The sequence below is a fragment of the Porites lutea genome, chromosome 14 (genome assembly GCF_958299795.1).
Source record: "Porites lutea chromosome 14, jaPorLute2.1, whole genome shotgun sequence".
In the NCBI taxonomy this organism is placed as follows: Eukaryota; Metazoa; Cnidaria; class Anthozoa; order Scleractinia; family Poritidae; genus Porites; species Porites lutea.
The window spans coordinates 1,657,480-1,683,037 of NC_133214.1; the positions used below are offsets into that span (position 1 = coordinate 1,657,480).

General features: G+C 40.1%; 4 protein-coding genes across 6 annotated transcripts; 2 read left to right on the forward strand and 2 right to left on the reverse strand.

Moving 5' to 3' along the window:
- Nucleotides 1–4,597: 4,597 nt before the first annotated feature.
- On the reverse strand, nucleotides 4,598–9,334 carry LOC140924526 (uncharacterized). 3 transcript variants are annotated; one of them, XM_073374545.1, is made up of 4 exons: nucleotides 9,184–9,334; nucleotides 7,516–8,078; nucleotides 6,563–7,009; nucleotides 4,598–6,082 (listed from the first exon to the last, which is right to left on the reverse strand). In XM_073374545.1, the coding sequence occupies exons 2-4, from the start codon at nucleotides 7,943–7,945 to the stop codon at nucleotides 5,043–5,045; spliced, it is 1,917 nt and encodes a 638-aa protein (XP_073230646.1). In that variant the 5' UTR covers nucleotides 7,946–8,078; nucleotides 9,184–9,334; the 3' UTR covers nucleotides 4,598–5,042. The 3 variants fall into 3 exon arrangements, with proteins under 3 accessions (XP_073230646.1, XP_073230645.1, XP_073230644.1); XM_073374544.1 differs by having other exon boundaries at nucleotides 6,563–7,006; nucleotides 7,516–8,394; XM_073374543.1 differs by having other exon boundaries at nucleotides 7,516–8,394.
- Nucleotides 9,335–9,744: 410 nt separating this feature from the next.
- LOC140924719 (26S proteasome non-ATPase regulatory subunit 7-like) lies at nucleotides 9,745–13,779 on the forward strand. Its single transcript, XM_073374731.1, has 6 exons — nucleotides 9,745–10,004; nucleotides 10,307–10,399; nucleotides 11,527–11,624; nucleotides 11,714–11,794; nucleotides 12,631–12,722; nucleotides 13,236–13,779. Exons 1-6 carry the CDS (start codon nucleotides 9,833–9,835, stop codon nucleotides 13,696–13,698), a joined length of 999 nt encoding a protein of 332 aa, XP_073230832.1. The 5' UTR covers nucleotides 9,745–9,832; the 3' UTR covers nucleotides 13,699–13,779.
- A 1,542-nt stretch (nucleotides 13,780–15,321) lies between these two features.
- On the forward strand, nucleotides 15,322–19,376 carry LOC140924881 (apolipoprotein L3-like). The gene is made up of 2 exons (XM_073374873.1): nucleotides 15,322–15,567; nucleotides 18,089–19,376. The coding sequence occupies exons 1-2, from the start codon at nucleotides 15,558–15,560 to the stop codon at nucleotides 19,165–19,167; spliced, it is 1,089 nt and encodes a 362-aa protein (XP_073230974.1). The 5' UTR covers nucleotides 15,322–15,557; the 3' UTR covers nucleotides 19,168–19,376.
- Nucleotides 19,377–20,505: 1,129 nt separating this feature from the next.
- LOC140924620 (uncharacterized) lies at nucleotides 20,506–25,273 on the reverse strand. Its single transcript, XM_073374639.1, has one exon. It carries the CDS (start codon nucleotides 25,121–25,123, stop codon nucleotides 21,470–21,472), a length of 3,654 nt encoding a protein of 1,217 aa, XP_073230740.1. The 5' UTR covers nucleotides 25,124–25,273; the 3' UTR covers nucleotides 20,506–21,469.
- Nucleotides 25,274–25,558: the final 285 nt, after the last annotated feature.

The following is a 25,558-nucleotide window of genomic DNA, read 5'->3' on the forward strand; positions in this document are numbered from 1 at the left end:
ATCTCTGGATTAAAAATAGAATCAATAAACGTGACCGGAAGAAAAATTTTGACTCTATATTTAAACTGTCATTCGCGTCAAAGACCTTGTGCGCCCACGTGATTCTGTGTGGTCAAGTTGTGTGGGAAGCAATTTTACTCACATACGCAAATCATATTATTCATATTATTGGAATTGTGCTTTTCTAACTTAAACCGAAGTAGCATTTAACGCATATAATTTGGACCAATTTAAATCTATTTAATGTAGGTTCTAGTATTCTTCACAGGGGTGCCAAGACAATAACAAGTCGAAAAAGTACTATATGGTCCTATGTCGTCTAATCAAAAGTTCCACAACACATAAAATGTTTTTGAGCGCCCCAACAGAGGCTTCAAAAAGCATTCAAGAATAAATACCATAATCAGGCATATCGAAATGCTGCGGCAAAAAGTGGTCGTTTTTATTAAAGAGCAGTGTTGAAGTTTGTTATAGCAATATTTGAAGATAGAAGAAATAAGTAACCTGAAATATTTCACAAAACATCCATCTGGATTAGCTGATAGATGAAGCGGACAAGGGAGTATACATCAACAGTAACGTCCGTTAAACGCATCTGTCTCTACTTCTGAAAGAAATAGAGGAAGGATAAATTACGGTTTAGTTACAATTATCGTGTTAAGTTTCTGGGGAGTGGGACTACGTTTCATTTTTGATGCATTGAAACGTGTGTAGATACCATGTGCAAAAGTTAGAAACAAAGAGTGACTTAAGAGAATACGGCATCAAAGCTTCTGATACATAACGAAATGATATACGTAATAGCCACCATCAATGTCCGTTATAGAGTTCGTAGTCGTGTTATATATGTTTCTGAAATTTTGGGTCAGCAACGTTTTTAACCCACGCAATTACCTTCCAATTAATTGAAAACCCTTAAAAGGAATAAATCGAATAGCTACGATTTTAGGCCGAACAATCTGGATAGTTGGCATGGATATAAACAAGCCGAACTCGAATGCAAATTGAAAAAAAATTGTACAGGGACAAAAACCTAAACACACTTTGTAATCTTTGCTGAAACCGTGGGACCTCGAACTGATGGAAAAAAACGTCTCTTATGTACGTGAAATGTTTCAAAGTCACAATGCGGGGAGTCAACCGAAGGAGAAGCTTGTAGTCCCTCCTACAGAAACTATGACGTTGATCTTCAGTAAAAATCGAGACTGAATTATTTCGCAATACTGTTCTCCCTAGCAACTACCTTTTTGTGACTGAGACCTGAAACAGTTAATACGTATAAAACAAAATTTTCAGTGAATCTGAATGCAGTACTGGTAGAAAAATTGTGAAAAGATAGCAAAAATAGTTTTTGCAACAACGTGTGCCTGGAACAAATTTTCTACAGTCAACCGTCAATATATAGTGTATACGTGTTGCATATTGGTGAATATAACTGAAAATGACGTGATTCTTTATTTTTGAAAAAACAAAGAGCTCTGATATCCGGAAAACTAAATACATGTTCTTTTTCAGTCTTAGGCGAGTGCCGACGTCCACATGAATTTGCTGGATATTTTTGAAACTGCTTATAGTGCCTTTACACGAATCAACCTGGCTCACGTCCACACGAAACTGACTAGTGAATCTTCTCACCGTAACCAAACCGTTTTGAAACCGCGCCTCCAGAGTGGTTTTAAAGAAGGCCCCGTTCACACTAATCCGGGTAAAAAAAAAAATATGCGGTTTCAAAAGATTCGGAATCGTGTTAGTCTTTTTAGTGTCGTCACGCAACGCACCTACCACTGTTCCTCCCCATTGTGGAGAGGAGGTTGCGTGACGACATTAAAAACGGATGTGTAGCAGACTAGAATCGTTTGTAAGGCCCGGTGCCTTAAAAAAGTATCAGCTTCATTGATAATTACCGTGTAATGAATAATTTACTACATCCATACTGTGAAACAAAGGGACTGACAAAATGGGTGCTTTCCATTTACCAAGAAATTCCGGAAATTTAGCCTGTGTACAGACGCTCCCCTCCCCTCTGAGGAGTGCGTCTGTACACAGGCTACGGAAATTCCGATTAGGATGTTAATGGCACATACTTTTATTGAACATTACACTGGAAAATTCCCGGGAATAACCAAGAACCCATACACCGGAGCGAGCAACTTCCATGCGCCCGTGTGACGGGCGTTTTTACGGACCAGTTTATTTTTAGAATAGTTTTGGCGCGAATTTTAAATATCTTTTAAATTCCACAAACCAGTCAGCAAAACCAGCAGACCTAAAATTGATATTTTTTGCCTTTTAATGACGTTTAGTTTTCCTTTTTGATATCTTGTACTTCGAATGCGCTCATAGACATGGTGGAGATTCTATTTTCACGTGAAAAAGTGCCCTGAAATGTGTCTAAAAATAAACTGGTCCGTGAAAAAAGCCGTGTCAAAGGCCTAGTATGGGAGTTGCTCGCTACGGGTTTTGGGCCCCTGGAATAATTGGAAATATGAAAAGGTAGTCCTGTTTTCCCGTTAGAAACTTTCCCATGGAAATGCATTTTCCATTTACGAGTTTTCGCAAGGACTCACCAGTCCCGGGCTATTCACGGCGATATCTGTGTCAACATCCTGAATTCTATGGACGAGGCTCTCTCCTCCGTCCCCTCTTTGCTCTTCCCTTCCCATCATCCCCCGCACGCTTTCTTTTCCCCTCTTCTCAGCCCTCCCTACGATACAAAAGAAGCCTCTGCGGAGGGGAGAGGTGACGAGAGCGTAAACGAATGGAACTTGTGTCAAATGGAACACGTTCTCACTCGATGGACATTTCCATAAGAGTTTCTTTAAGTTTTTTGGTAAATGGAAAGCGCCCAATGTCACGAGCAGAAATAAACCGGTTCGATCTGGTCCCCAGGGCTTTTCCCATTTTTTTAGGGAATAGTCCTGGGGACGAGGTTGAATTGGAGGTTGAAGCAGCTTATAACCAATTTTCGTCAAATAAGCAGTGAAATAAAAGATATACATTATTTCTTAAACGATATGAAACTAAGCGGTCCGTCTGATGAACTATACACACAGAAAAGATCTTTCTCTAGAAGGGGCCGCCCATTCAACTTTTGAGGAATGAGGCGGGGATAGCCGGCGAATGCAGAAGTATTTCCGCTCGTCGCTTCTCTGATCTCCACCTGAAAAGATATCGGGTGGAGATCTAGAGAAGTGATGACCGGAAATACATCTGCATTCGCAGGCTAGCGTGGGGAGGGCCATTTCAGAAAAAAAGTGTCGGAACAAAAACATTCGTGCATCTATTTAGTGAAAAGAAAGAGAACGAAGCATAGTAGGCTTGGGAAAAAAAATTATTGCCCAACTATAAAATCACCCAAGCCACTCGCCCCCTTAAAAAGTTAAAAAAAATGGTCGGCCCCTATAGTATCAACATGAACATTCTCTCTCTCTTTAATAACTTATCGGGGTACAATCGGGGTACTACGAAGTGAGAAGAAAATGTCACGATAACACCCCGCTAAGGACATGCTGCTTTACATGAAACATAAAAAAATAGGTCCGCCCTGCATACATGAATCTAGAGCGAATTTATATCAATGAAAAATTTAATGTGGTCATAATAGAAAGAGTTAGTTTGGTCGGTGCTCTGCTGCTCTTGTTGGAATGCCTTTTTTCTCTGTTTTCAAAGCGTCTTACAAAGAGAGTTTGATTGGGCCTATCTGTTTCCTGTGAATAGCCTTTCCTTCGACGGTGTCTTTTCTCTGAGTAGCCGGAGCTTTGTCTTTGACATTGATGATGTTATTCTTTACCATTCTTTACCACTAACTGGCAAGATGAGAAATGTGTATTCTGATATAATCCAGCTGGCTTGAAATGTCTTCGTAGATCCGAGAATTGACATGTTTTAACCCTTTTCCCTTTAAACACAATTATATCTTTTTTGAAAGAAACATTAAAAAACATTAAAATTTTGTTAACAGAGATTTGCTCAGTAAATTAAACATTACTAGCGCGATGATTATTTGCTTGTTCAATGAACTGCGATATTTGTTCTCTTCCGGTATCATGAGAAAGTCGTTTGTATCAGGAGCCTAAACAGGCTCCTGTTTGTATACCTTGTTCAACAGACTGGCTTTATAGCTAAAAGAGCTCAAGTCTGAGTGCTTAGTGCTCTGAGTGCCCTATCAAGTGACTGTTTGCAGTAAGAATTCAGATATGTTTTGCATCTGTATAGTGTAGAATAACAACAACAAGAAGAATCAGAGAAAAAAAATGAAATAAGATAGCCATTGACTCCAACCTCTTCCCCACCCATTTTTTAAGGGAAAAGCCCTGGGGACGAGGTTGCATTGACTCAAAAAGGATTCCGCAAATATAATCATCTTACAACTCACAGAAATTGTGAAGGTTGCATGCTATAGTCTCCCTTCATCCTGATCTTCCATCTTCTAATTTAAATTGGTTCCGATTATTTCTTTCTTTGATCGAATATCCTATAGCCTGCGTGGCAGGCGTTTGCTAAAACTCCCTTTCCCTTCCCTATCAAACGCCTGCCACGCAGGCTAAATATCCTAAGACTGCTCAAGATTAGCCGAAAGTCTCTATGTCCCCATATAGTTACACATTCCAAACATGCCTAAATGGTTACACATTCCAAACATATTTGTGCTAACAATTTGGTCCCCCTTCATGTAAGTAGTAAAATAATGTATAGCTTATAGGATTGATATGGCTGTTACGTCATAAGTTGAGATTATATGAAGTACTTAACCAATTTTGTGCACTCTCAAATAGTGTCTCGGTGCTTCACACTAGACACAAAAATCTCATAAGCTACTTGAAATAACTCATGAAAACTAAAACTTGTATAGGTGTTTGCAAAATAACGATTCCGTTAATCACTAATCTTCTTGTTAAAGTTACTTCTCAACTGTACTTCTACGATTAGATTTCTCCAAGTGCCGGATTAGCTTACGCAGAAGTGTTAATTTCTTCTGTTCTGTGGTTGTTTTTCCTTGCCCTGAATATTTCTTTCACGTTTCTTTTTCGTTGTTCATGGTCTTAATGATCGTCAGCTTCAACAACTTCATCGGAGCGGTATTCTCGTTGACTATCGCTTTCCACCATTCTGTAAGCCTTGTTAAAGCTGCCCTCGATGAGACTTTGCACCAAACATTGAATTTCTTCTTCATTTGGGCATTCCAGCTCGTTCAGAATCCCCCTGATATCTTCCGCCATCAAAGAGACAGAACCACAATAATCCTTAAAAGAAGATAGCAGGAACAGAGCAATCTCGAGAGGAAAAAGATAGGATTTAATATCACTACTACAGCTGTCTGCAATGTATTTCGCAAGTGTCCCAGTGCGGACAGCCTCACATTTAGACTCAGAGCGAGCCATGGCGACTACCCTAGCAACTTCAGAAACAAAAACGGTAGCAGACTGTGCATCTGAGATTGAAGAGGACATCGTACCTGCAGAAGTGGCTGCTCGAAGAAACTTCGCACAGAATCCCACTTTCGTCACAGTGGATGTGTCAATGTCTTCACAGGCTATATACTTGTAAAGGAATTCAAAGCTACTCTCAACCATTTCCTTAAGAAGAAACACGTTATCATTCAGGGGTATAAGAAACTCTGCCAGAGTAGATATGAAGTTTTCCAAGGAATTAAATTGTTGTTGAAGCTCCAAGCAACATTTGCGATCCTCCTCAATTAACGCCTGCACTTCACTGAGCCCTAAACTACGCAGGATTTCCTCAAATTCGGTTTTGCCTATCATTGCAATTATACTGGCTACAGCAAATAATTGGCCCATGATAGGTATACAATATACTGAGACTGAGGCTAACCCAGTGAGCGTGGCTACTAATCTGTATTGTCTGGAATGGACTTCTGACTCAACGTCTTTCAAATGCACTACAAGTGACTTTAACTTTTGTATAGTGGCCTCTCTTATCACGATCCATCGGAGAACAGCGTTCTGCAGATCCTCGCATAGTCTTCGTAAGTGTGCAAACTTCTCTCTAAGCTCAGTAACCGAGTCTTGCTTTTTAGGTGGATCACTGATGTTGTTGATTTGCAAGCATACTGGACCAGTGGCTAAGAAAAAGAAACATTTAAATAGTTAAAATAAATTCTGCAATTTAATTTCTTAACTGTTAACAAATAGTAGCGTGATAATAAATGCGGTCATTGAGATGGACTAAGCTCAAGGCTAAGTTTGGAATGTACCACTTACGATAAAAAATCACCATCATGTAAAAACTTTATTTAATTTCAAATTTGCGGATTAGCAAAATTGTTAATATATTCGATTTTAGCTTCTATGTCACTTTTCTTTCAAGAAATATGGCTTTGGAATCAATATTGGAAGCGAAAATTATGTGAAAGGAGATTTCGGTATGTTGGCTTGTAGAACTGAATTTTACCCCAACTATCGATTTTTCGCAGCGATCGCAGCAATATCGTTGGACCTTTTAAGAGATCGTAGTGGACATAAGAAAAAATAGGCTTAAGAAGTAAGCGTCCCGATTACTGCACACACACGTGCGCGCGCTCTCGTAACCCCCTTACACCAACCTGCATGTTGATTGGTGCGAGGCCGTGAACACGCACTGTACTCCTCGATTTGTCCACATTCTCTCAGAATGTTTTCCGCTTCAATGAATACTCTTGCCATTTCTTCTGGCTCATCTGCGCGGTGGTGTTTCCAAAGTTTCTTCAGGATTTTCAATGCTTCCGGCGACTCTCCGTGAATAAACAGCGCTTGCCGCACCTTTTCCAGATTTTCTAAGTAAGTATTCAACTGCTCCGGCTTCGAAGGATCGACAAACTGAAAGTATCTGAGAGCAATTAAATTCAGGGAATCTTGCGCTGATGGAATGCCTCCATACATCGTAGGCTGAGGCGGAATAAATCCTGTCATTTTCACACTCTGGCCCACTGCTTGGGATGCCTGTGGTATTATAGGCATCCGTTGAACAAAATGTCCCGTGCTGTCCCCGTAAACATTTGTCAGATGAACTGCTGAATAAAAAAGATTAATAAAATGTGGTTGTGGAAATCACATTTTCGATAGAGCGCCAAAAATCTGTTTAATTCGAATGACACTTGTACAAAAGGTAGCCAGAAATTCTCCCAGAAAAGTGAGATCCCCTCAGTGTGATTTTACATCAAGCATAGGCATTAATTATTTAAGCACACGAGGAGGGAATAGCTATCAGGAAGTTTTGAAATTCTTTCGTTTTGGAACATTATCTGCTTTCTATAATGCGCTCGCATTGATGAGGTTTGACTAATACTGTGCGTATTGTTTCTGAGCACTTTAGCTTCATTATTTGTACACCATAAGCAGAACGAAGACTTCGCTCCGAGCCGTGCGGACTTTTTTTGGTGCCGGCCACAAATGACTCACCCAGGCTTCTTCATTATATCTGAGAATATCTGAATTGCGCGCTTATCTGAGAATACATGAGTTAATATTGCCTTCACAAAAAAGCCAGGACAGCAAAAATAACCTCTTTTTAACTTACCGCCAGCGGAATGAAATCCAGCATCTATTAAACGATACATCTCGCCTAGATGATCTTTGATATCTTGCGTTTCCTCTCGAAATATGGACTCTAAGCGCCGGACACCCCCATTAATAGTTTGCGTTGTTTCCGCAAATTCCTCCTGTAACGCCTGTAAGTTGCTGATTCCTGTTTCCAAATGATCGAATCCCTCGTGTGTTGTGGTTTTCAATGCCTCCATGGATTTCTTGAGATCCATATCATTCATATACCATCTCTCCAGTTCTTTTGCATTCCTATCATCGTCTGGCGTGAGGGGATCCCTCAGGAAGTTATCGACAGAAGTCTGCCATGCCGTTTTCGCCGAGTGACCAATCTGTCCAGCAATTCTCACAAGAGCATCGCCAATTTCTTGCCAAAGGATTAGAAACTTGCCATCTGGGATCTCCATACACTGGTTAACGTGACCGAAAATGGAGTTTCTGTAGTACTTTATTCTTGCCAAATCTGCGGTTAAACTGACGTCTGAGCTTGCTGGTAACACATCCCAACCCGTGGGTGGAGGACTGAGGTTGCATATTGTTCTCAGCAGGCGAAAGAGAAGAGTAACGTCAAAGTCTACTGACTTACCGTACCCCCCTGGGTATGGGTAGAGACAGTCCCACTGCGGCTTAGTTAATTTCGCTGCTTTGAGCTGTTTCTGTGTCACAGGATTGTTAAGAACTGCAGGGAAATTACTTGGAGGATGAATGAGGTCAAAAATCTGTCTTAACAGGGTAGTGCCTCCACTTATTAAAAGTCTTGCAAGGCGCTGAAAATTTGCCTTACCATCGGTTGAACGCAGTACATCGTCTGGGTCAAGAGCAGTTGCCATTCCAGAAAATGTCAGAACAGTGAGGCCTGCAAGAGTAGAAGTAAAGGCCGTAACAGTGAAGAGTGACAGTGAAGAGCGTTGCGCGGGAGCGTTGCGTGACATCCAAAAAACGGTTGCAAGGGTGACTAACAGCCTATATGCCGACGAAAAGAGAAATAATTGATAGAAAAAGAAAACATGCGCGCAGTGCACGACGGAAAGAGAGAAAAGGCGGGAGACCTCTCTTTCTCTGTAACTCTTCCCATCGTCCCCCGCGCTTTCATTTTCCCTCTCCCCAGCTTCACAAAGAGGGCCTCTGTAGAGGAGAGAAGTAAACTTTAAAGCTTTCAACGCGTATCTTGAAGCAAATGTCTGTTAATAAAATCACTCCGACATAGACTGACTGTCATGCAAAGGGTGGCTCAGTATTTATAAGTCACGGTTATAAAGCGGATACCTAGGTAAAAACATGACAATGAGCATGGTAGATGGTACACTAGCCTGTGTCATGCCAGGCATTCATATTGTGGGAACGGCACAAAGATATTAAGTACGAGGAAAAGAGATAATGCCGGTAGGGAGGGGGAGAGCGTTCCCTCCTCTCTCCCTGTCCCCTCCCTCATCCTCCTTATTCCCCCCCGACTTCAACAGACTTCCCTGTAGTACACTAAGTATGAATTTCTAGCGACCTTGCCGAATAAAGAATGGCAGAAGCAACAACTTGCTCGCTACCATGGTGCCTTTTCACTGGGTTTGTTAGTGTTTTTGGCACAGATAATTAGCAATTCAAAGAAAGTGTAAACAAGCACATGCATCACGCAGTATAAAATGTTTACCTGGCAAAAGATAGGCTACATCACATCTTAGCTGCTCTGTCGGCACTTAATTAATTTCGTTTAGTCTCCGGTAAATACATAAAACTTAACACAATTGAGGTATGATCAACTATTACAGCGAAACAGACATCATCAGTTCTATCTCTTTCGCTTTTGCTTCACGCAAGGCGGAAGTGAGTTTGCAAAGTTTAACGGGAAGCTATCCTAAGGGCAAGAAGAGAGGGGTGGGTGGAGACAACTACACTGAAATTCAGCTTTTTTAGTCTATAAATATGATAAATCAACATGGTACTGTGCTGTACTTTAAGGATCTTTAAAGTTCCGAAAGAAATTAACTAGCCTCGCTACTTTCCGTAAAAGCGACCTTTCAGAAGTCTTTTACGACCTATCGCTGCTTTTAAGCTCTAAAATGTATACTTTACATTCTAACAAACATTTTCTGTAGCTCTATCCATTTCTGGTTAAAAAGGGGAATTACATTCTTGATGTACTTTTTGATTTCGCGTCCTTCTGGGGGTTGGGGAGTCGTGGTAACGCGCGTGGCCCTGGGGAGACAAAAATTCTGTCGACTCATCCGCCATCTTGAATTGAAAGAAAAAATTGTTTGAACGATCACGTTAAATTCGCGAGTTACTAGCGTTAATTTATAATGCCTGGACCAGAGGAACCGATCACCAAAGTGGTCGTCCATCCGATTGTGTTGTTAAGTGTTGTAGATCACTTTTACAGAATGGGAAAAGTTGGAAACCAGAAAAGAGTTGTTGGAGTATTATTAGGTTCACGGCGAAAAGGTGTTCTTGATGTCGCAAATAGCTTTGCTGGTGAGAATCAAAGCTTGGCATAAGTTTTAGAATACGTAACCAGGGTTAACACTTATCGTTGGGCCGAGATATATCTTTATTTTGCTCTTCTAAACGTGTCAGAACATGATTGTCACTGAAAATAGTTTGATCTGTAGAGACTGATTTAAGAGGCACGTGTACGCTTTCATCTAAGCAAAAATCATCCCGGCTCTGTCGGTGATTGAACGTTTGGTAATTGATTTTCTTAAAAGTAATTGTTAGTGAGCGGGAATCTTCCTTTTTTTTTTACTTACTTTTCTTTTCTTTCTTATTCATGGCAGTTCCATTTGATGAAGATGAGAAAGATCCAAGTGTTTGGTTCCTAGACCATGATTATTTAGAGAATATGTATGGAATGTTTAAGAAAGTTAATGGTATGTGTCGTACAGGTTGTCTATCTACAAAGTTTGTATGGTCAAATCTTCTTAATATGCAGGGATCAAAATTGCATCTGATACGGTCGCCAATGCTACTAACATTTTCTCCTTGGCGACTAAAAATTCTGGTTTGGTCACCAAAGTGGCGACCAGATTTCTCTATGATTAAGATTTAAATTAAAAGAGTAAAGTTAAAACAAACAATTCATGTGCCAAATCACATAAACATAGCCAGATATAGGTAACCTCCAAATTTATACCAACTTATGTCCACGATATTTTCAAACAATCAAATCTGATGGATCACGCCAAACTATGAGCTGTGTCGTTTACATTTTATAAACTGGCGACTAAAAATTTGCATCTGGCGACTATATTTCTCCAGTTGGTCGCCAAAAGACGACCTGAGGATTTTTTTAATTTCAAGCTCTGATACGGACACCAAAGGGTCAGACCAAACTGTCTGCATTATGAGGGTGTCTGCATTACAGTAAAGGTTGGAACCCTCAGGAGGCACACAACTGTTGCAAGATTAGCTCAGTCGCTAGGGCGCTTGACTGCAAAGTGGGATGTCATGGGTTCAATCCCCGGGGCCACTGTGTTTGCCCTCAGGGTGCAAAGAAAATCATTTTTACAGCTTGCCATTCGGGCAAGCTGAAGCTAGCATTTACTAGCCCAGACGTCATTTCAACTAGCCCCAAAAGCTTTTCGTCGAGCAGAATTGATTTCACACCTCTTCTGTTATTCGAATTCCTCAAAGAACATCACTTGCCCGTCGGGCAAGTTAAAAACAGATTTCACTAGCCCGATAGCAAAATCCACTAGCCCCGGGCTATCGGACACTACTTTCTTTGCACGCTGACCCTGCAAATGGCTAGACCTTTGATAGCTTTTGTGGCAATGTAAAATGCCTGTCCCGTCTTAGGAGACGTAAAAATAGCATCCTCTGTTAGTATTTATGTGTAAAATACACTGACACTCAAGAAAGGGCATTTTCTATACTAGACCTAGTGAGGAACCCATATTTAGAGTTGTCCAATTGGATGCTTCATTCTTTTGAACATTGTTAAATGTTGAAAAAAATGCCCAGATTTTTTTTGTAATCTTTGTTATATTTTTTTTAGCTCGAGAAAGAATTGTTGGATGGTATCACACTGGTCCCAAACTACACCAAAATGATGTTAAAGTCAATGAGCTTATCCGAAGATACTGTTCAAACTCTGTAAGTTTGTAAAATTTTAATTTTTTGGACTGTCGAGTCCAAAAAAGTCGATTGTGACATATATCTTAATGAGACATTTTTTTTTCTAGGTGCTTGTTATTATTGATGCAAAGCCTAAGGATCTTGGTTTACCCACAGACGCTTATGTTGCTGTGGAAGAAGTACATGATGTAAGACACTAAATCTCGATGTGTAACATAGTGAAAAAGTTTTGTGAAGAAAAAAAATATGCAAGTATTTTTAGTCAAAATGGAAGAATGAGGCAAAACTAGGAATATCAACTTAAGAAGTACTGCTTCATTTTACTTCCCTGGAAATCTGAGGATCAAGCCCAAAACTTAGTTGTGACAACTTTATTCTTCAGGCTGCCATTAAATTTGCTGAGCTGTTAGGCCGTGAAAATACACCTTACTGGCCCTGGGCAATGGGACAACACTTTTGTTACACCTCAATACAGTAGTCCTAAAGGACATATTCTAAACACTTTCACTGGAGAAGAAGTTTTGACCTTCCAGGTGCTGGTCAGATAGTCTCACCACTGAACTATATCAGACTTGAAGGTGATGTTACACAAGACTATTGGGAATGACGATTTTTAGTGCAACACAGTAGCAATATTGTTTTGACATTGTTTTGAATAGTTACAACATTGTTCCAACATTGCAACGATGTGGTTCTCTAAAAATCATCCTTGCGAATAGTCCCGTGCATTATTACCTTACGGGATGGTCATATACAGGGCTGACACTAAGAGCCAGGGGCCGGAGATTTTCCTTAGCTACTATGAGCAAGAGCCTCGGCTACTCTTATAGGAAACAAAAAGAAAATAGAGTCAAAGGTACTTCCTTGCCTGTAGAATTCTCCTCCTACTAATCACATATACCTGGCAACTTGAAATTTTAGTGACAGCCCTGCATATTCCTCTTTTCTAGCCAAAGAGAATAGGCTCGACTATGTTTTTAATGTACACTATTGTGTTGAAGTTTTTGTGCATTTCCTTTTTTAGGACGGAACCCCTACAACAAAGACATTTGAACATATTGCAAGTGAGATTGGCGCTGAGGAGGCTGAGGAAGTTGGTGTTGAACATTTGCTTAGGTAGTTATCTGAGCCTCTATGAACACTGATGAGAGTAAATAATAATAATAGTAATCAACAACCATTGATTATAGACCTCTTTCAGATCTCCTATTATGTGCTTGATATTTAGCCATTCTGACCTCATTTGAAGTAAGTAAGAATTCTTTTGTACTTCGCACATGCTAACAAGGGCATATAAAATTACCATACATATAAAAGAATATATTAATAGGCCACCATTATGAAAGAGGTCTATTATTTACCCTCAGCATCATTTTTTTAAAATTTCTTTTTGCTTATTCAATTAATGTCTATCTCAAGGCAGAGTGCCTAAGATTTCCTTGTTGTTATAAACTAGCTGGCAATTTGAGTAAACTCTAGGGGAACTCTGCTAAAAAAATAATATTTCCTTGCCTTGAGTATGCAGTCTCTTTTCTCTGCCAGTACCCATAATTAAAAAGTAAGTGGGTTATTGTCTTAAATGCCTTTTATAAAGGTTACGTGGTTACATTTTATTTTCATTGATCTTAGGGATATCAAGAACCTTACTGCTGGAACACTTTCCCAGCGCATCACGAATCAACTCCTGTCACTCAAAGGCCTCAATTCACGTCTTCAAGACATCAGAGATTACCTGGATAAAGTTGCCACTGGCAAGCTACCTGTTAATCACACCATCATATATCAGCTACAAGATGTGTTTAATCTGTTACCTAACTTAAATCTGGAGGAGTTTGTGAAGTCCTTATCTGTGAAAACAAATGATCAGATGTTAGTAGTGTATGTGGCATCGTTAGTACGCGCTGTAATTGCGCTCCACAACTTGATTAACAATAAAGTGGCCAACAGGGATGCGGAGAGAGATGAGGCTGGAAAGAAAGAGGAGAAGAGTAAAGAAAAGGACAAAGAGAAAGACAAGGATACGAAAGATAAGAATGCTGAAGACAAAGAGAAATCAGAAAAGACAAAGACTGAGGACACTAAGAAATCTTGAGTGTAGAATTGATAGAACTATATGCCCTTCTTGCTTGTCATTTGTTATTTTGTAAAATAAAATGTTGCATCCTTTGAAAAACACTGCAGAATTGTTTTTTTTGTCAAAACTGTGTTGTTTATTCATAATATTTTGACGTGTCTTGTTCCTTTACCATGGTTTTGCAACACCTATTACTGACTGGTGGTATTAACCTGTAAAAAAGTCTACTAAATGAGCAGAACGGTTTTGTCAGGTTTGAGCGTGATGCTCATTAAACATTAATATTGCCTTTGTATTTTTTAATGAACTTTCTTGTCTGAATATTCCATTCTAGATAACTTTTTGTCGCAAAAACAATGCATGGCCGGGTAGCAGCATTAACATAAGGCCCAATTTTAAATGAAACTCAGATCTTTACAACATGTCCCAGAGTTTACTGCTAAAAACCAAATCCTTGGAGAAGGCCTGTCATATATGGGTGATATAGGTATACATGCTATTTGGTCAAGTCACCCGAAGTCATGTCGCCTGAAATTCATAGTCATGTCACCCAAAATTTTATCGAATGTATAAACGTGAAGAAAAGTAATATCTTGAGTATGTTGACTCAACTGTGTCCGGTAACCTATGCAAATTTGAAGTCAAACGAAAGCAAAATGAACAGTTTTGTATTTCACTCTGACTAGCATTTTTCACTGGATTTGCTTAAACAAATTTTGAATATATGTTTCAGTTTAGTTTTTTTTATGACCTTTGTTAACATTATGAAATTTCGGGTCACACGACTCAGGATATCGAGCAACATCACTTCCAGGCGACATGACTTTCAGGCGACTTGACTGTAAACTGTATGTGCTGCTGTGAAGGGTAGGGTATTCAAGCAGTTTAGGCTGGAATAGGGGATAGAAATCAAATAATATTTAGTCTAGAATAGTGTAGCATTTATGGGAAATTCCTTATTGATCAGTAGAAAAATGAAGAATTGGAGTTTCTGGTTCATAGTATACTGTTAGTCTAAGCCTGAATTTGTATAGGTAATAGCACGATTTGTAGTGATATTTGGCATAAATACCATGAGTGATATTTCAAAATTGTTATTCGTAATTTCACGAACCGTTAGGTGAGTGAAATTTGAGACAATTTTGAAATATACTACTACCCGCAAAAGTTTTGTAATTTTCACATGAAGGTATTTCAAATTAAGCTGAAATGCCACTACTCTAAGCCAATCAAGTTGCAGAAATTTCTCATTTAGTAGTACATCCGTAACTCCTAAGACAGACGACATAAAAATTCCAACTGAAAATAGTCTGGTAAATGAATTAGAGAGATTTCAGGGTCAAAGTGGTAGATCCCCACCCTAAAATTCCTAAAGGACACCCCCTGTCAGAACCATATATTATACCTGTTACAAATTTTAATGCAGGATGATGACAAGGATTATATAACTATGGAAGTATGGGTCTCAAGTTTTAAAAACACGGTGTCTGGAGCGATCTTGTCTATGATTGGCTGCGTTAATTACAGAACGACTAAAAATGTGTCCACGTCTCCAGAGGTCTCGTCATCACATTTATTTCACATTGTTTAGAAAGTGTGACGTGACAATACGCAAGAAGTTCTGCGCACGCTCAAAAGCGAGTCGCGAAGCGAAAGTAATATTCGAATATTTATTATAACGTCTTGTAACTTATTTGTGTCAACTAAATTCACTGAATTTTTAAGGGTTTAGAATTCGCCACCTATTCTTTCCTGAAAACATGAATATTCAGACACACTGAGAATATCAGGTTGCTATATAAGTGCAATCCTGCACGCGTTGACATAGTTCTTTCATCGCAGTCGAAGGAAAAAGTTAGGTACTACAGCTTACGACAATGGAAAAAGGTTTGTTACCATAACAGTTTCAGATAAAATTAAGTTTATGGGGTAGAATAATACACGATTTGTTCGTCCATTGAAGGGATATGTAAAATATATCGCCATGCTCTATTTGTGGTTCGTATTTTTAGCACCTGTGCTCGCATCGAGCATTTGTCGCATGTTTATAAAACCTCGCCAATTTCCTTTGCTGATGTGAAGAATCATTTCTCATTTATGTCATACAAAATTGTAACAATATTCTTGGGGTATTTCGGGTGCATAAATCTCATAAACGCGAAAGGAATCACAAATCGTATAAAGCCAAACTCCGAGAAACTTCGATTCGTTCATTGCAGTTTCATTTTCAAACGGAAATTAATTATCTTAAATGGAAAGTATTGCATGTACGGCCAATGACTTGGCCGATATTGGCTGCAATGAACACTAACAGAAGTGGTCTCGCGAACTCGAAAACTGATTTTCGCGATCCTTTCGCTTTCTAAATGTATGAACTAATTGAGCGATCAGATTAAATGTGTACAAAAGTAGGTCAATGTAATAGGGGTTGAAATAGACACTTCCGTGTTTGGACTATCCTCGGAAGCGCCTTTGAAGCGCCCTTAGCAAGAAGCATACGCTATTTCTGTAAAGGCTGTTTGGAAAACTAAGATCCCGTAAACTAAAGGAACAAAACGACTCAGAAGGAAAATTTCCACACAGCTTCTTACATTAAGTGCACGCAGTAATCTCATGATCGGACTGTTTCACATAAGTATAGTTAAGAAAAATATAAATCGAATAGACTCGAAACATGAATGCATATTAAATTAGTGTATGTTAGTACTAACAACCAGAAAAATAAGCCGTTAGATCCTGAAAACTAACCAAGCAACGTTTGATTGTCATTTCTGTATGCGAAGGAACGATTAGCCTGCGAAGCGCAGACGCATTTCCGGTCGTCGCTTTTCTCCCTCCGAAAAATAGCTATTTTTCGGACAAAGTACAAGGGTAGACTACGAGTAGTTCCCCATTCTTCCTCAGGGATAGTAGGGCGAGCGAAACGAGAGCGCGCGTGAAAAACACCCCACGCGAGAAAAGGCGACACGCGGCGGCGAGAGAGAAAAATTTTAAGCGATTTTCTTTTTGGCCGTGAATGTGACGGTTTCCTGCAATGTCTTGTCACGCTGGGCCCAGCTCGTTAGCGCTTTTAGCAGGACGGATAGTGATATCCAAATCTCGAAGAATGGATTGCAGCTTAAACTAAAACTACATCAACTATGGAGAATTGCGATGTGACGCAGTCATGACTGCTCAAGAATTTTAACTGCCACTTTTTTTTCTGGAGATAATGTGAGTCTTTGGACTGTAGCACGTAGTTCCTTCCTTGGTGATAACTTTTGAATTTAATAGCTTAACAGCCTTGCGACTGTTCTGTTATTCTCACTTTGTGATCAGGCAAGACCATGGTTTCGGTTTTCCACGCGAACCTCATCAGTTGCCGGGTTGGCTTTCTTCTTAGTTGCTTCTATAAGAGCAACTCTAGTTATTTGTTCTGTGCTGTTATTTGTTCTGCTCTAGTTATTTGTTCCGTAAATTGTGATTATGTCGAGTGTTGATAGCGGCTGGCACGTTTTTGACAGATGTTGACAGATTTCCATGGAAGAGCCAATCAGAGTTTTGCGTTGTGAAAGCAACGCATTAGTTCAAAAGCTTGGGCTTTGTCTGTAGTCCCTCATTTTTCTCTCTCCCCGCCGCGTGTCGCCTTTTCTCGCGTGGGGTGATTTTCACGCTCGCTCTCGTTTCGCTCGCCCTACTATTCCTGAGGAAAAATGGGCGACTACTCGTAGTCGCCTTTTCTCGCGTGGGGTGATTTTCACGCTCGTTCTCGTTTCGCTCGCCCTACTATTCCTGAGGAAAAATGGGCGACTACTCGTAGTCTAGTACAAGGGTAAATAAATTCACAAAGAGAGAAAAAGTTTATTTCAAGCAGATATGGAATTTAATGTGATTTTTCTGTTGTGAAAGCAATTTGGGTTTTAATAAATCTGTTGCGTTGGTATGTTAGCTTCCAGTTTGCCACAAGGGTAACCACAAAAACTAACAATCAAGGTTAAGGCAAACTGAACCTGGTTTCCCTGAGTAGTCCCGTGAGAGTTTTACGACTGCCAATATACCACAGGAACCGTAGTTGCCTACTAGCCTACTCCAGGTTTGCAGATATAAAGTGAGGGCAGCGTGAAGAGAAGTGAGCAGGACAGAAAAAAGGGAGGGGGATAGGGAGAGAGGAAGCGTTCTCCCCCTCCTGCTCTACCGTGTTTTATCCCTTCTCTTCGATCACCATTTCGCACCACTCTCCGCTATCTGCACGCCTGGAAAGGCTTAGAGCTGACCAGAGGCAAGTGCCATTTTTTGTTGTTCACAACATTCGAAACGCAAAATAAAACTGTCCAAAGAGGTTACTTTGGATTGTGGCTTCCTTTTTTCTATGTAAATGTTTGTGGCAAGGAATTTGACCCAAGAAATGTTGATCTTTGTTCTTTTACAGAGGTGGAAAGCAAGGACGATAGCGGTGACGTGCTCGAAAACCACGATTCATTCATCGTCAACCAAATCACTGCGCAATTTGAACAGTTGCGCAAACTTCGAGAGGAATTACACGACGCTTTTCTCAGCTGGATACCAATTAGAACGCGCACTAAAAAACAATTAGAAGAACTAGCCACAAAGCTACATGAACATCACAGAAACGTGAATATCTCAACCATAACAGGAGCATCCATGGGTACCATAGGAGGGATCCTGTCAGTTGCGGGCCTCATTGCTGCACCCTTTACATTTGGGGCAGGAATCGTAGTGTCCCTTGTTGGGGCAGGAATAGGTGGCGCGGGAGGACTGGTCATGTCTGGTTCTAAAGTCGTTGAGATAATCTTAGAAAAGTTAGGACTCAAAGAAGTGCAAGCGGCAATTGAGGACGATCGTGAAGCTTGCAGTGAGCTCCAAAAACAGTTAGATTCCTTAGAGAACTTCATCTCTAGCTTAGCAGAGTTCCTTAAACCGCTGCATGATGACGCGGTTTTGCTCAGAGAATTAGAAGGAAGTGGATTTGAATTTCTTAGTCAGCGGATATCCTATGAAGAGATCGGCGCGTCCACCGAAGAGAGAGTAGAATTCGGTGCCAGGTTCTTCAGAGCAGCCACTTCCGCAGCCACAATATCTGCATCAGCGGCCGCTACTGCAGGCGCTGTAGCCAGAAGTGCGGCTATTGCGGGGACGCGCGCGGCACACGTTGCTGGTTCTGTAATCAGCGCCGCTCTGTTGCCGCTGGATATCACGTTACTCGTCAAATCATCTTTGGAGCTGCACCGTGGATCCACATCTGCTGCTGTACAAGATATCCGGCGGATTCTTGACGAACTTGAATGCCCAGATAAAGGGGAGATCCAAGGTTTGGTGGAGAGCTTCATTGATGAGAAATTTACCGAGGCGTATAATAAGATGGACGATGATAAGGAACAGGAGCAGAATCGAGACAGTGATGATAGTAACGAGCAGGATAAACAAAATGATGACGTAGATAAACGACAAGGAACAGAAAAAGAAATATTTCTTCCAAATGATAGTTAACACAAAAACAAAAAGGTTTTGAAAATGATAGAGACATTGCTGCAGACGACGCTGTTACAAGAAATAATGAATGCATGTCAAATTTTCCCCTTCTAGGATGTAACGTTTTGACTCATGCAAAGGAAAAAGTCATACATGTTGTAGTAAATGTAGTAACTGTATCGTGTTAATGCAAACAGTCAAACAATATTAAAATGTGTATGTGGTTAGGTTTTGTGAACCTACGATCCCATGAGTCCATAAACACTTATACAAATATCCAGAGAGGGCGGAATAGCTTCCGCCTACACTCTCTTTCCTTGTTATCCCAGAGCGGATTAGGGAGACTACTCTTTAACCCTTTAAACCCTAACATTAAAATTCAAATTCTCATTTGTTATCCCTATACGTTTTCAATAGAAGTAGTGGGGAGAATTTGTTGAAGTATGCGTTGGATTCATCTTGTGTGATCATGTCCTTAATTCTCATGACCACTCTGTTTTGTAAAGTAGTAAAATTACAAGGAGAAATTTGACGCTGATCACACTTAGGGCTTGACGAGCTTCTATTCTGGTTATGTCTTCCCCCAAAACTGGAGGACCGTTGCGTGACGACAAAGAAAACTGATGAATACTGAGACTGGGTCACGAAACCGCGGAAAGAACGGATTATTTTGTCTTAAACATGTTCAGGGTTCGAAGGACTCAGCGGCACATCCGTACCCAAACTTCCCTCACGTTCCCCCCCCCCCCCCCCTCCCCAGGATAAAAACATGCGTTTTTTTTAACAGTCCCCTGGTGCTAGTTTCGCTTCACCGGGAATCTTGGATTTCCGCTTAATTGTTACTTCTTATGTTAGCAGGTGTGTTAGCTGGTCCCCATTAAATCAATAACAAAAGCGGTGGCTGCAGTTTACAGTTTCTGAAGGTGAGTTGGTGAAATCTTGCCTTCTGACTCCGGTAAGGGCGCTGATTTCAAACTATTCAGGGCAGGATATCTTGTTACTTCATCAGCAAAAAAGGTTTTTAAACTCAACTAATGGGGAGGCCCTTCCTTTATTCAGTTATTGGCCAAAATCGAAGCTCTGCACTTTATTTTGGGCATGAAACAACCGCACCACCTTGAAACTACCTCAAGTAGGTCTGGATCCGTTACTGTTTATATACAAAGCTTTACATCTGAGCCGTAGATAAAGTATCTGTGCGGTAAAAGGGGGTGCATACACCCCTCCCCCCTTCCCGTGCAATCCCCTTGCTAGACCCATCTCTGATTTTTCTGTCCCAAAAGCAGTTTGCCCCGCATTTTGCTGGATGCACAGATTGATTTAATAAGGAAGGAGGCCAGGCGGACATCTATAATATTGGTCTAACAGAACTTTAATCATATCAAAAACTAAACTTATATACAAGGATGAATACTTGCAGGAAAGCTAAACATGATGTATCAGTCACTTTTAGAAAAAGCCACAACTGCAAAATAGAATTGTAAGGTGACGGTTACTGTAAATCAGTGAAACCATGATTATCACATTATACTAATAACATTTCTAAAGGAAAATGTCTTCATATGTAGCTGTATGTTTAGTTATCTAAGTTGAATATATATAAATGTCCATCAATTTGTTTGCAGTCTTCATTATGGGTCATTAATACACATTGTTCTTTTTTTTTTTAATCAGACCCGGCCCTATTGCCATGTAAAGCTATAGTAGTGACCAAACAAATTTTCTCTTCTCACAAAAACCCACACTATTATTACGAAAAAAACAATATATAAACAGAAACCTAAGTGCTTCGAGATTGCTTAGAAGTTACCTGATTGACGAACTCAAAAAACTTAACTTCTTTTTAAAAAACCGAAAATATAATGTCAAAGAGTTATTGCTGTTCAGAAAAATATATTTACACATGCTTAGATAAATACTTTATAGTTTATTTTCCTTGCTTTTGAGATATTTTTTCCTTGCTGGGTTATTTTGTTAGCTCTAAGGTCTAAGCTTTGTTTCTTTTGCAGTTAGTATGTGTGAGTGCGGTGCCGGCAGTGAAGCGTTTTATACATCCATCAGTTATCTTATTGAGCTTTAAGTTTAGAAAAAGCAATATTGATTCAGCTTTAAGTTGTTTAGCTTGTAGTTAGTGTGGTGTTAATCAGTTATCTGATTAAAAGCGAGGTTTAATCTTTTTAGTTCGCAAAAACCCTGATTGTATGGGTTGCCAGGTAACAACTTCGCAATCTCAATACATCCTAGCGACTGAAGGTTGTTGAAGTCTAAATCAAAATCCAAAATTCCTTCAAAAGAGAAACATTTACATTGCATACAAGGATTAGAATTCTACTTTACAGTATGTGTTCAATGATTTTAGGAGATTTCTACCTTTATTAGTTGTGTTGTTACCCTCGAGGTTTAAGCTGTTTAGTGTGCAGTTAGTGTGTGTGAGTGCTGTAGCTAAATGTTTTACTCCTTCATCAGTTATGTTGTTATACCCGAGGTTTAAGCTGTTTAGTGTGCAGTTAGTGTGTGTGAGTGCTGTGGATAAATGTTTTACTCCTTCATCAGTTATGTTGTTACCCGCGAGGTTTAAGCTGTTTAGTGTGCAGTTAGTGTGTGTGAGTGCTGTGGATAAATGTTTTACTCCTTCATCAGTTATGTTGTTACCCCAGAGGTGTAAGCTGTTTAGTGTGCAGTTAGTGTGTGTGAGTGCTGTGGATAAATGTTTTACTCCTTCATCAGTTATGTTGTTACCCGCGAGGTCTAAGCTGTTTAGTGTGCAGTTAGTGTGTGTGAGTGCTGTGGATAAATGTTTTACTCCTTCATCAGTTATGTTGTTACCCTCGAGGTCTAAGCTGTTTAGTGTGCAGTTAGTGTGTGTGAGTGCTGTGGATAAATGTTTTACTCCTTCATCAGTTATGTTGTTACCCTCGAGGTCTAAGCTGTTTAGTGTGCAGTTAGTGTGTGTGAGTGCTGTGGATAAATGTTTTACTCCTTCATCAGTTATGTTGTTACCCTCGAGGTCTAAGCTGTTTAGTGTGCAGTTAGTGTGTGTGAGTGCTGTGGATAAATGTTTTACTCCTTCATCAGTTATGTTGTTAGCCACGAGGTTTAAGCTGTTTAGTGTGCAGTTAGTGTGTGTGAGTGCTGTGGATAAATGTTTTACTCCTTCATCAGTTATGTTGTTACACTCGAGGTCTAAGCTGTTTAGTGTGCAGTTGGTGTGTGTGAGTGCTGTGGATAAATGTTTTACTCCTTCATCAGTTATGTTGTTACGACGGAGGTTTAATATTTTTAGTTCGCAAAAACCCTGATTGTGTTGGTTGCCAGGTAACAACTTCGCAATCTCAATACATCCTAGCGACTGAAGGTTGTTGTCACTTAAATCAAAATGCAAAATTCCTTCAACAGATTTAAGTGCATGCACTAATGCTAAACAGTCGAGAGGTGACAGGTTACACCTATAAAAATCAAGCGCATTACAACCAATTTTCTCCAGTTTCTTTTGAACTTCTCGATCAGAGGCTTTGTTCTCATACATGCAATTGAATAGCGTCACCACTAAATGCCTGTCTTCACGAGCTGGCCAAATGGTCAGTGTTTCAGTTCGTTCCTCTGAATCTTCATTCATCTTGATTTCAACTTCTTTAGTAAAAGTTCTTGAGGGAAGAAGGTCGCTGAAAATATCCGTTGATTGTCCTTCTTTTTCAGCCAGCAGTCCAGCCACAAACTGCATCACAACCTTCCACGCGCCATCCTGGATGTGATCGGAAACAAACTCCTGCAGGTCTTCGGAACTCAACGTGTCCACCAAATACTTCGCCGCTAAGAACTCCTGTATCGTCAGGTGTAAAAAACAATATTGTGCTCGTCCTTCCTTTAAACCGCTAAAACTATCAGGTAAACGGTGGAACAAACCATTGTTTTCTTGCTCATCGACTTCGCCTGATTCGAAAATGAGTCTTCCTTCTTTGATTCCTTGAAAAGCAATTTCTCCCAGTCTCTTAAACAATTTTTGCACATGTTCTGGTAATGCATTAAATGGCTTTAAATAAAACTGTTGAGCTTCATGTGATGGGTAACGGCTTTGGATATCATCGTGACAAAAGTAAAAAATCTTGATGGCTATGGAGTATAGTTCGGTTAGTCTTGTAGGAAGGCAGCCGGAGACGGGTGAGTTCAGCAAGTGTAACAAGCACGAACAAATGATGAAGCAATTCACAGGAATGTAGCAGAAGGATTGGAGGTTAAGGCTACTTCTGATGTGTTGCTTTATGGTTTCTCCCTTGCCATCATCGCCTTTCTCTTTTGTGAATTTGTCCACATACTCTTCCACTTTATCAGAGTTGAATCCCAGAATTTCAACTATCCTTTCAAAGGCAATAGGTGCTTCAAAGAATGACACGGCGCTTGGTCTTGTGGTCGTTAAGACTGTAGCACCGGGAAGGATTTTTCCTGACAATATCTTCTTGTACAGGGAATGAAGAGGCATCGAGTCTTCTACATTGTTATTGATCGAAATGTCATCGTCATTGATTTTAGCCTTTCCAGAATATTCGTCAAATCCATCAAATATAACGAGTACTTTGTCTGGGTTGTCAATAATGTAGTGCCAAACTTCATCGGATAGAGGTAGTTTAGAATACTCCGATTCGTCCAGGAGATTGCGAAGACTGAGTTCTTCGTTTTTCTGGTTAAACTTCCTAAACTTAATGAGGAAAGCGAGTTTCAAATCCATTTCAGATTTCTGTGCATCACTGAACAAGTTATCGGATGCCCAATTGCGCAGAATCTTTTTGCAAAACATAGTTTTTCCAATTCCAGGACGACCGACAACAAGAATATTCCGTTTGTCAGCATCAAAAATATCTCCCGGCAGTGTTGATCGTGACTTTTCTCTGGGTCTGTGGTATTCTTTCAGTTGTTCCTCTCTATCTGCACTAAATTCATACAAAGCTCTGTTTTCATGAATAATCAGATCGGTGTAGATGTGGTCAAGCTTTAGATCTCTTTTTGAGCCTTCACCCGGATTGTAATGGAAAGGTGCAGCAGGATCTGCGTAGGCTTTTCCGGTGACACTCCGGACATATTCCTTCATACGTTCGATGAAAGTGGCTACTGATGGACTGTTAAACTCTTGTTGTGTCTGTTCTGACAGGTGTTCGTTGTCAGTTGGAGCGGTAGATGGTGGATTGGTGTGACTGTCATCATCGATGATAGCCGTTAAGCCTACGGATTCTGCCAGAGATGCATTTACCTGCCGATTCGAACTCAGATAATATTTATGAAAGTTCGGGTCTTCGATAAAGTCTTTTACATTTTTTGCACGTAATAACATAAAGAGAGACTCGATAAACACAAAAAACGCAAAAGTTCCAGTTACAACGATCACGGCATAAGCCCAGAAGGTCTTCTTAGCTGCTCGTTTGTTATGACATTCGTACGATGTTTGCGTTTGCGTTTGCGTTGCGTTGCGGGAAGCACTGACCGAAATGTTTGCAAACTTCCCGTGTCTCGTTAAGCTACAGTCAAAGTTCGAGGAAAAGCTCAGAGGATAAAATAATTTCATCTGCAGAAGGATAAAAAAAATTCCAAGAACAAATCTGGCCAGAAGTTGCAAAGAGTACGCTCTAAAAAGCCTTTTACCGGTTACGTTCCCGTTCCGCCCTTCAAGTTTATCAACTCTCTTCTTCACCGCTTGTGAGTAAATTACACAAACACTTGCAGTAACAAAGAAGTTGATAATCACGAACCCATACACAGGAATACCGAATTTGTTGTAGTGTTTTTCATACTGTTCATAACACTTTCCACGAATGAGTTCCTTGTCGCCATTTGAGCCACAGCGAAAGTCAAATCTCGGTTCGCTGTTTTCAATGTCTAGAAAGATTGCTGATAGGATAATTCCGAGCAAAATCCAACATACATTTGCCACATAACTGATCCAGTGGAGTGTTTTAGGAGCAAACAAATCTTTAAGACCTTCCATGTTGTATGCCTCTCGATTTCTCGCTCATGAGGTACAAACGCTTGTATTTAGCTTTTGTGTTCTATTTAATAGAACGAGGAAAATGAATTCGATTTAGTCAACCGTGGTATTTGCAACCACTAGACCACTAGAGGCGGAGCGCAAGTTAACGTATATCATCATATTCCATTCGGTAATTGATTGACCGCTGACGTCACGCAACAGTATCACTGGTAGTCTTTACACTGGAGCCTAAATAAGCTAAGAAATATTTCAAGACAAGTAAATTTTAAATTCTTCAAGTAAAAGGAAGCTTCACACACAACCTGTCTTTTTTACCTCAGGTTTACTTAAGCCTATTTTCCCACGAAACATAATTAACATTGATTGACATGCTTCGCCTTTCTCAAAGTTTAAGAAACCGCAAGTTCGATATTAAAAGTCGGTTTTAAGGAT

Excerpts from the sequence above, each read along its gene's own strand:
- LOC140924526 (XM_073374543.1), bottom strand. The coding sequence starts at position 8,368 with ATGGCAACTGCTCTTGACCCAGACGATGTACTGCGTTCAACCGATGGT. Across the intron at positions 7,010-7,515 it reads TGGATTTCATTCCGCTGGCG|CAGTTCATCTGACAAATGTT; the intron begins GTAAGTTAAAAA and ends TTTTTTATTCAG. Across the intron at positions 6,083-6,562 it reads TCGCACCAATCAACATGCAG|CCACTGGTCCAGTATGCTTG; the intron begins GTTGGTGTAAGG and ends TCTTTTTCTTAG.
- LOC140924719 (XM_073374731.1), top strand. The coding sequence starts at position 9,833 with ATGCCTGGACCAGAGGAACCGATCACCAAAGTGGTCGTCCATCCGATT. Across the intron at positions 10,400-11,526 it reads AATGTTTAAGAAAGTTAATG|CTCGAGAAAGAATTGTTGGA; the intron begins GTATGTGTCGTA and ends TATTTTTTTTAG. Across the intron at positions 12,723-13,235 it reads GGTGTTGAACATTTGCTTAG|GGATATCAAGAACCTTACTG; the intron begins GTAGTTATCTGA and ends CATTGATCTTAG.
- LOC140924620 (XM_073374639.1), bottom strand. The coding sequence starts at position 25,123 with ATGGAAGGTCTTAAAGATTTGTTTGCTCCTAAAACACTCCACTGGATC.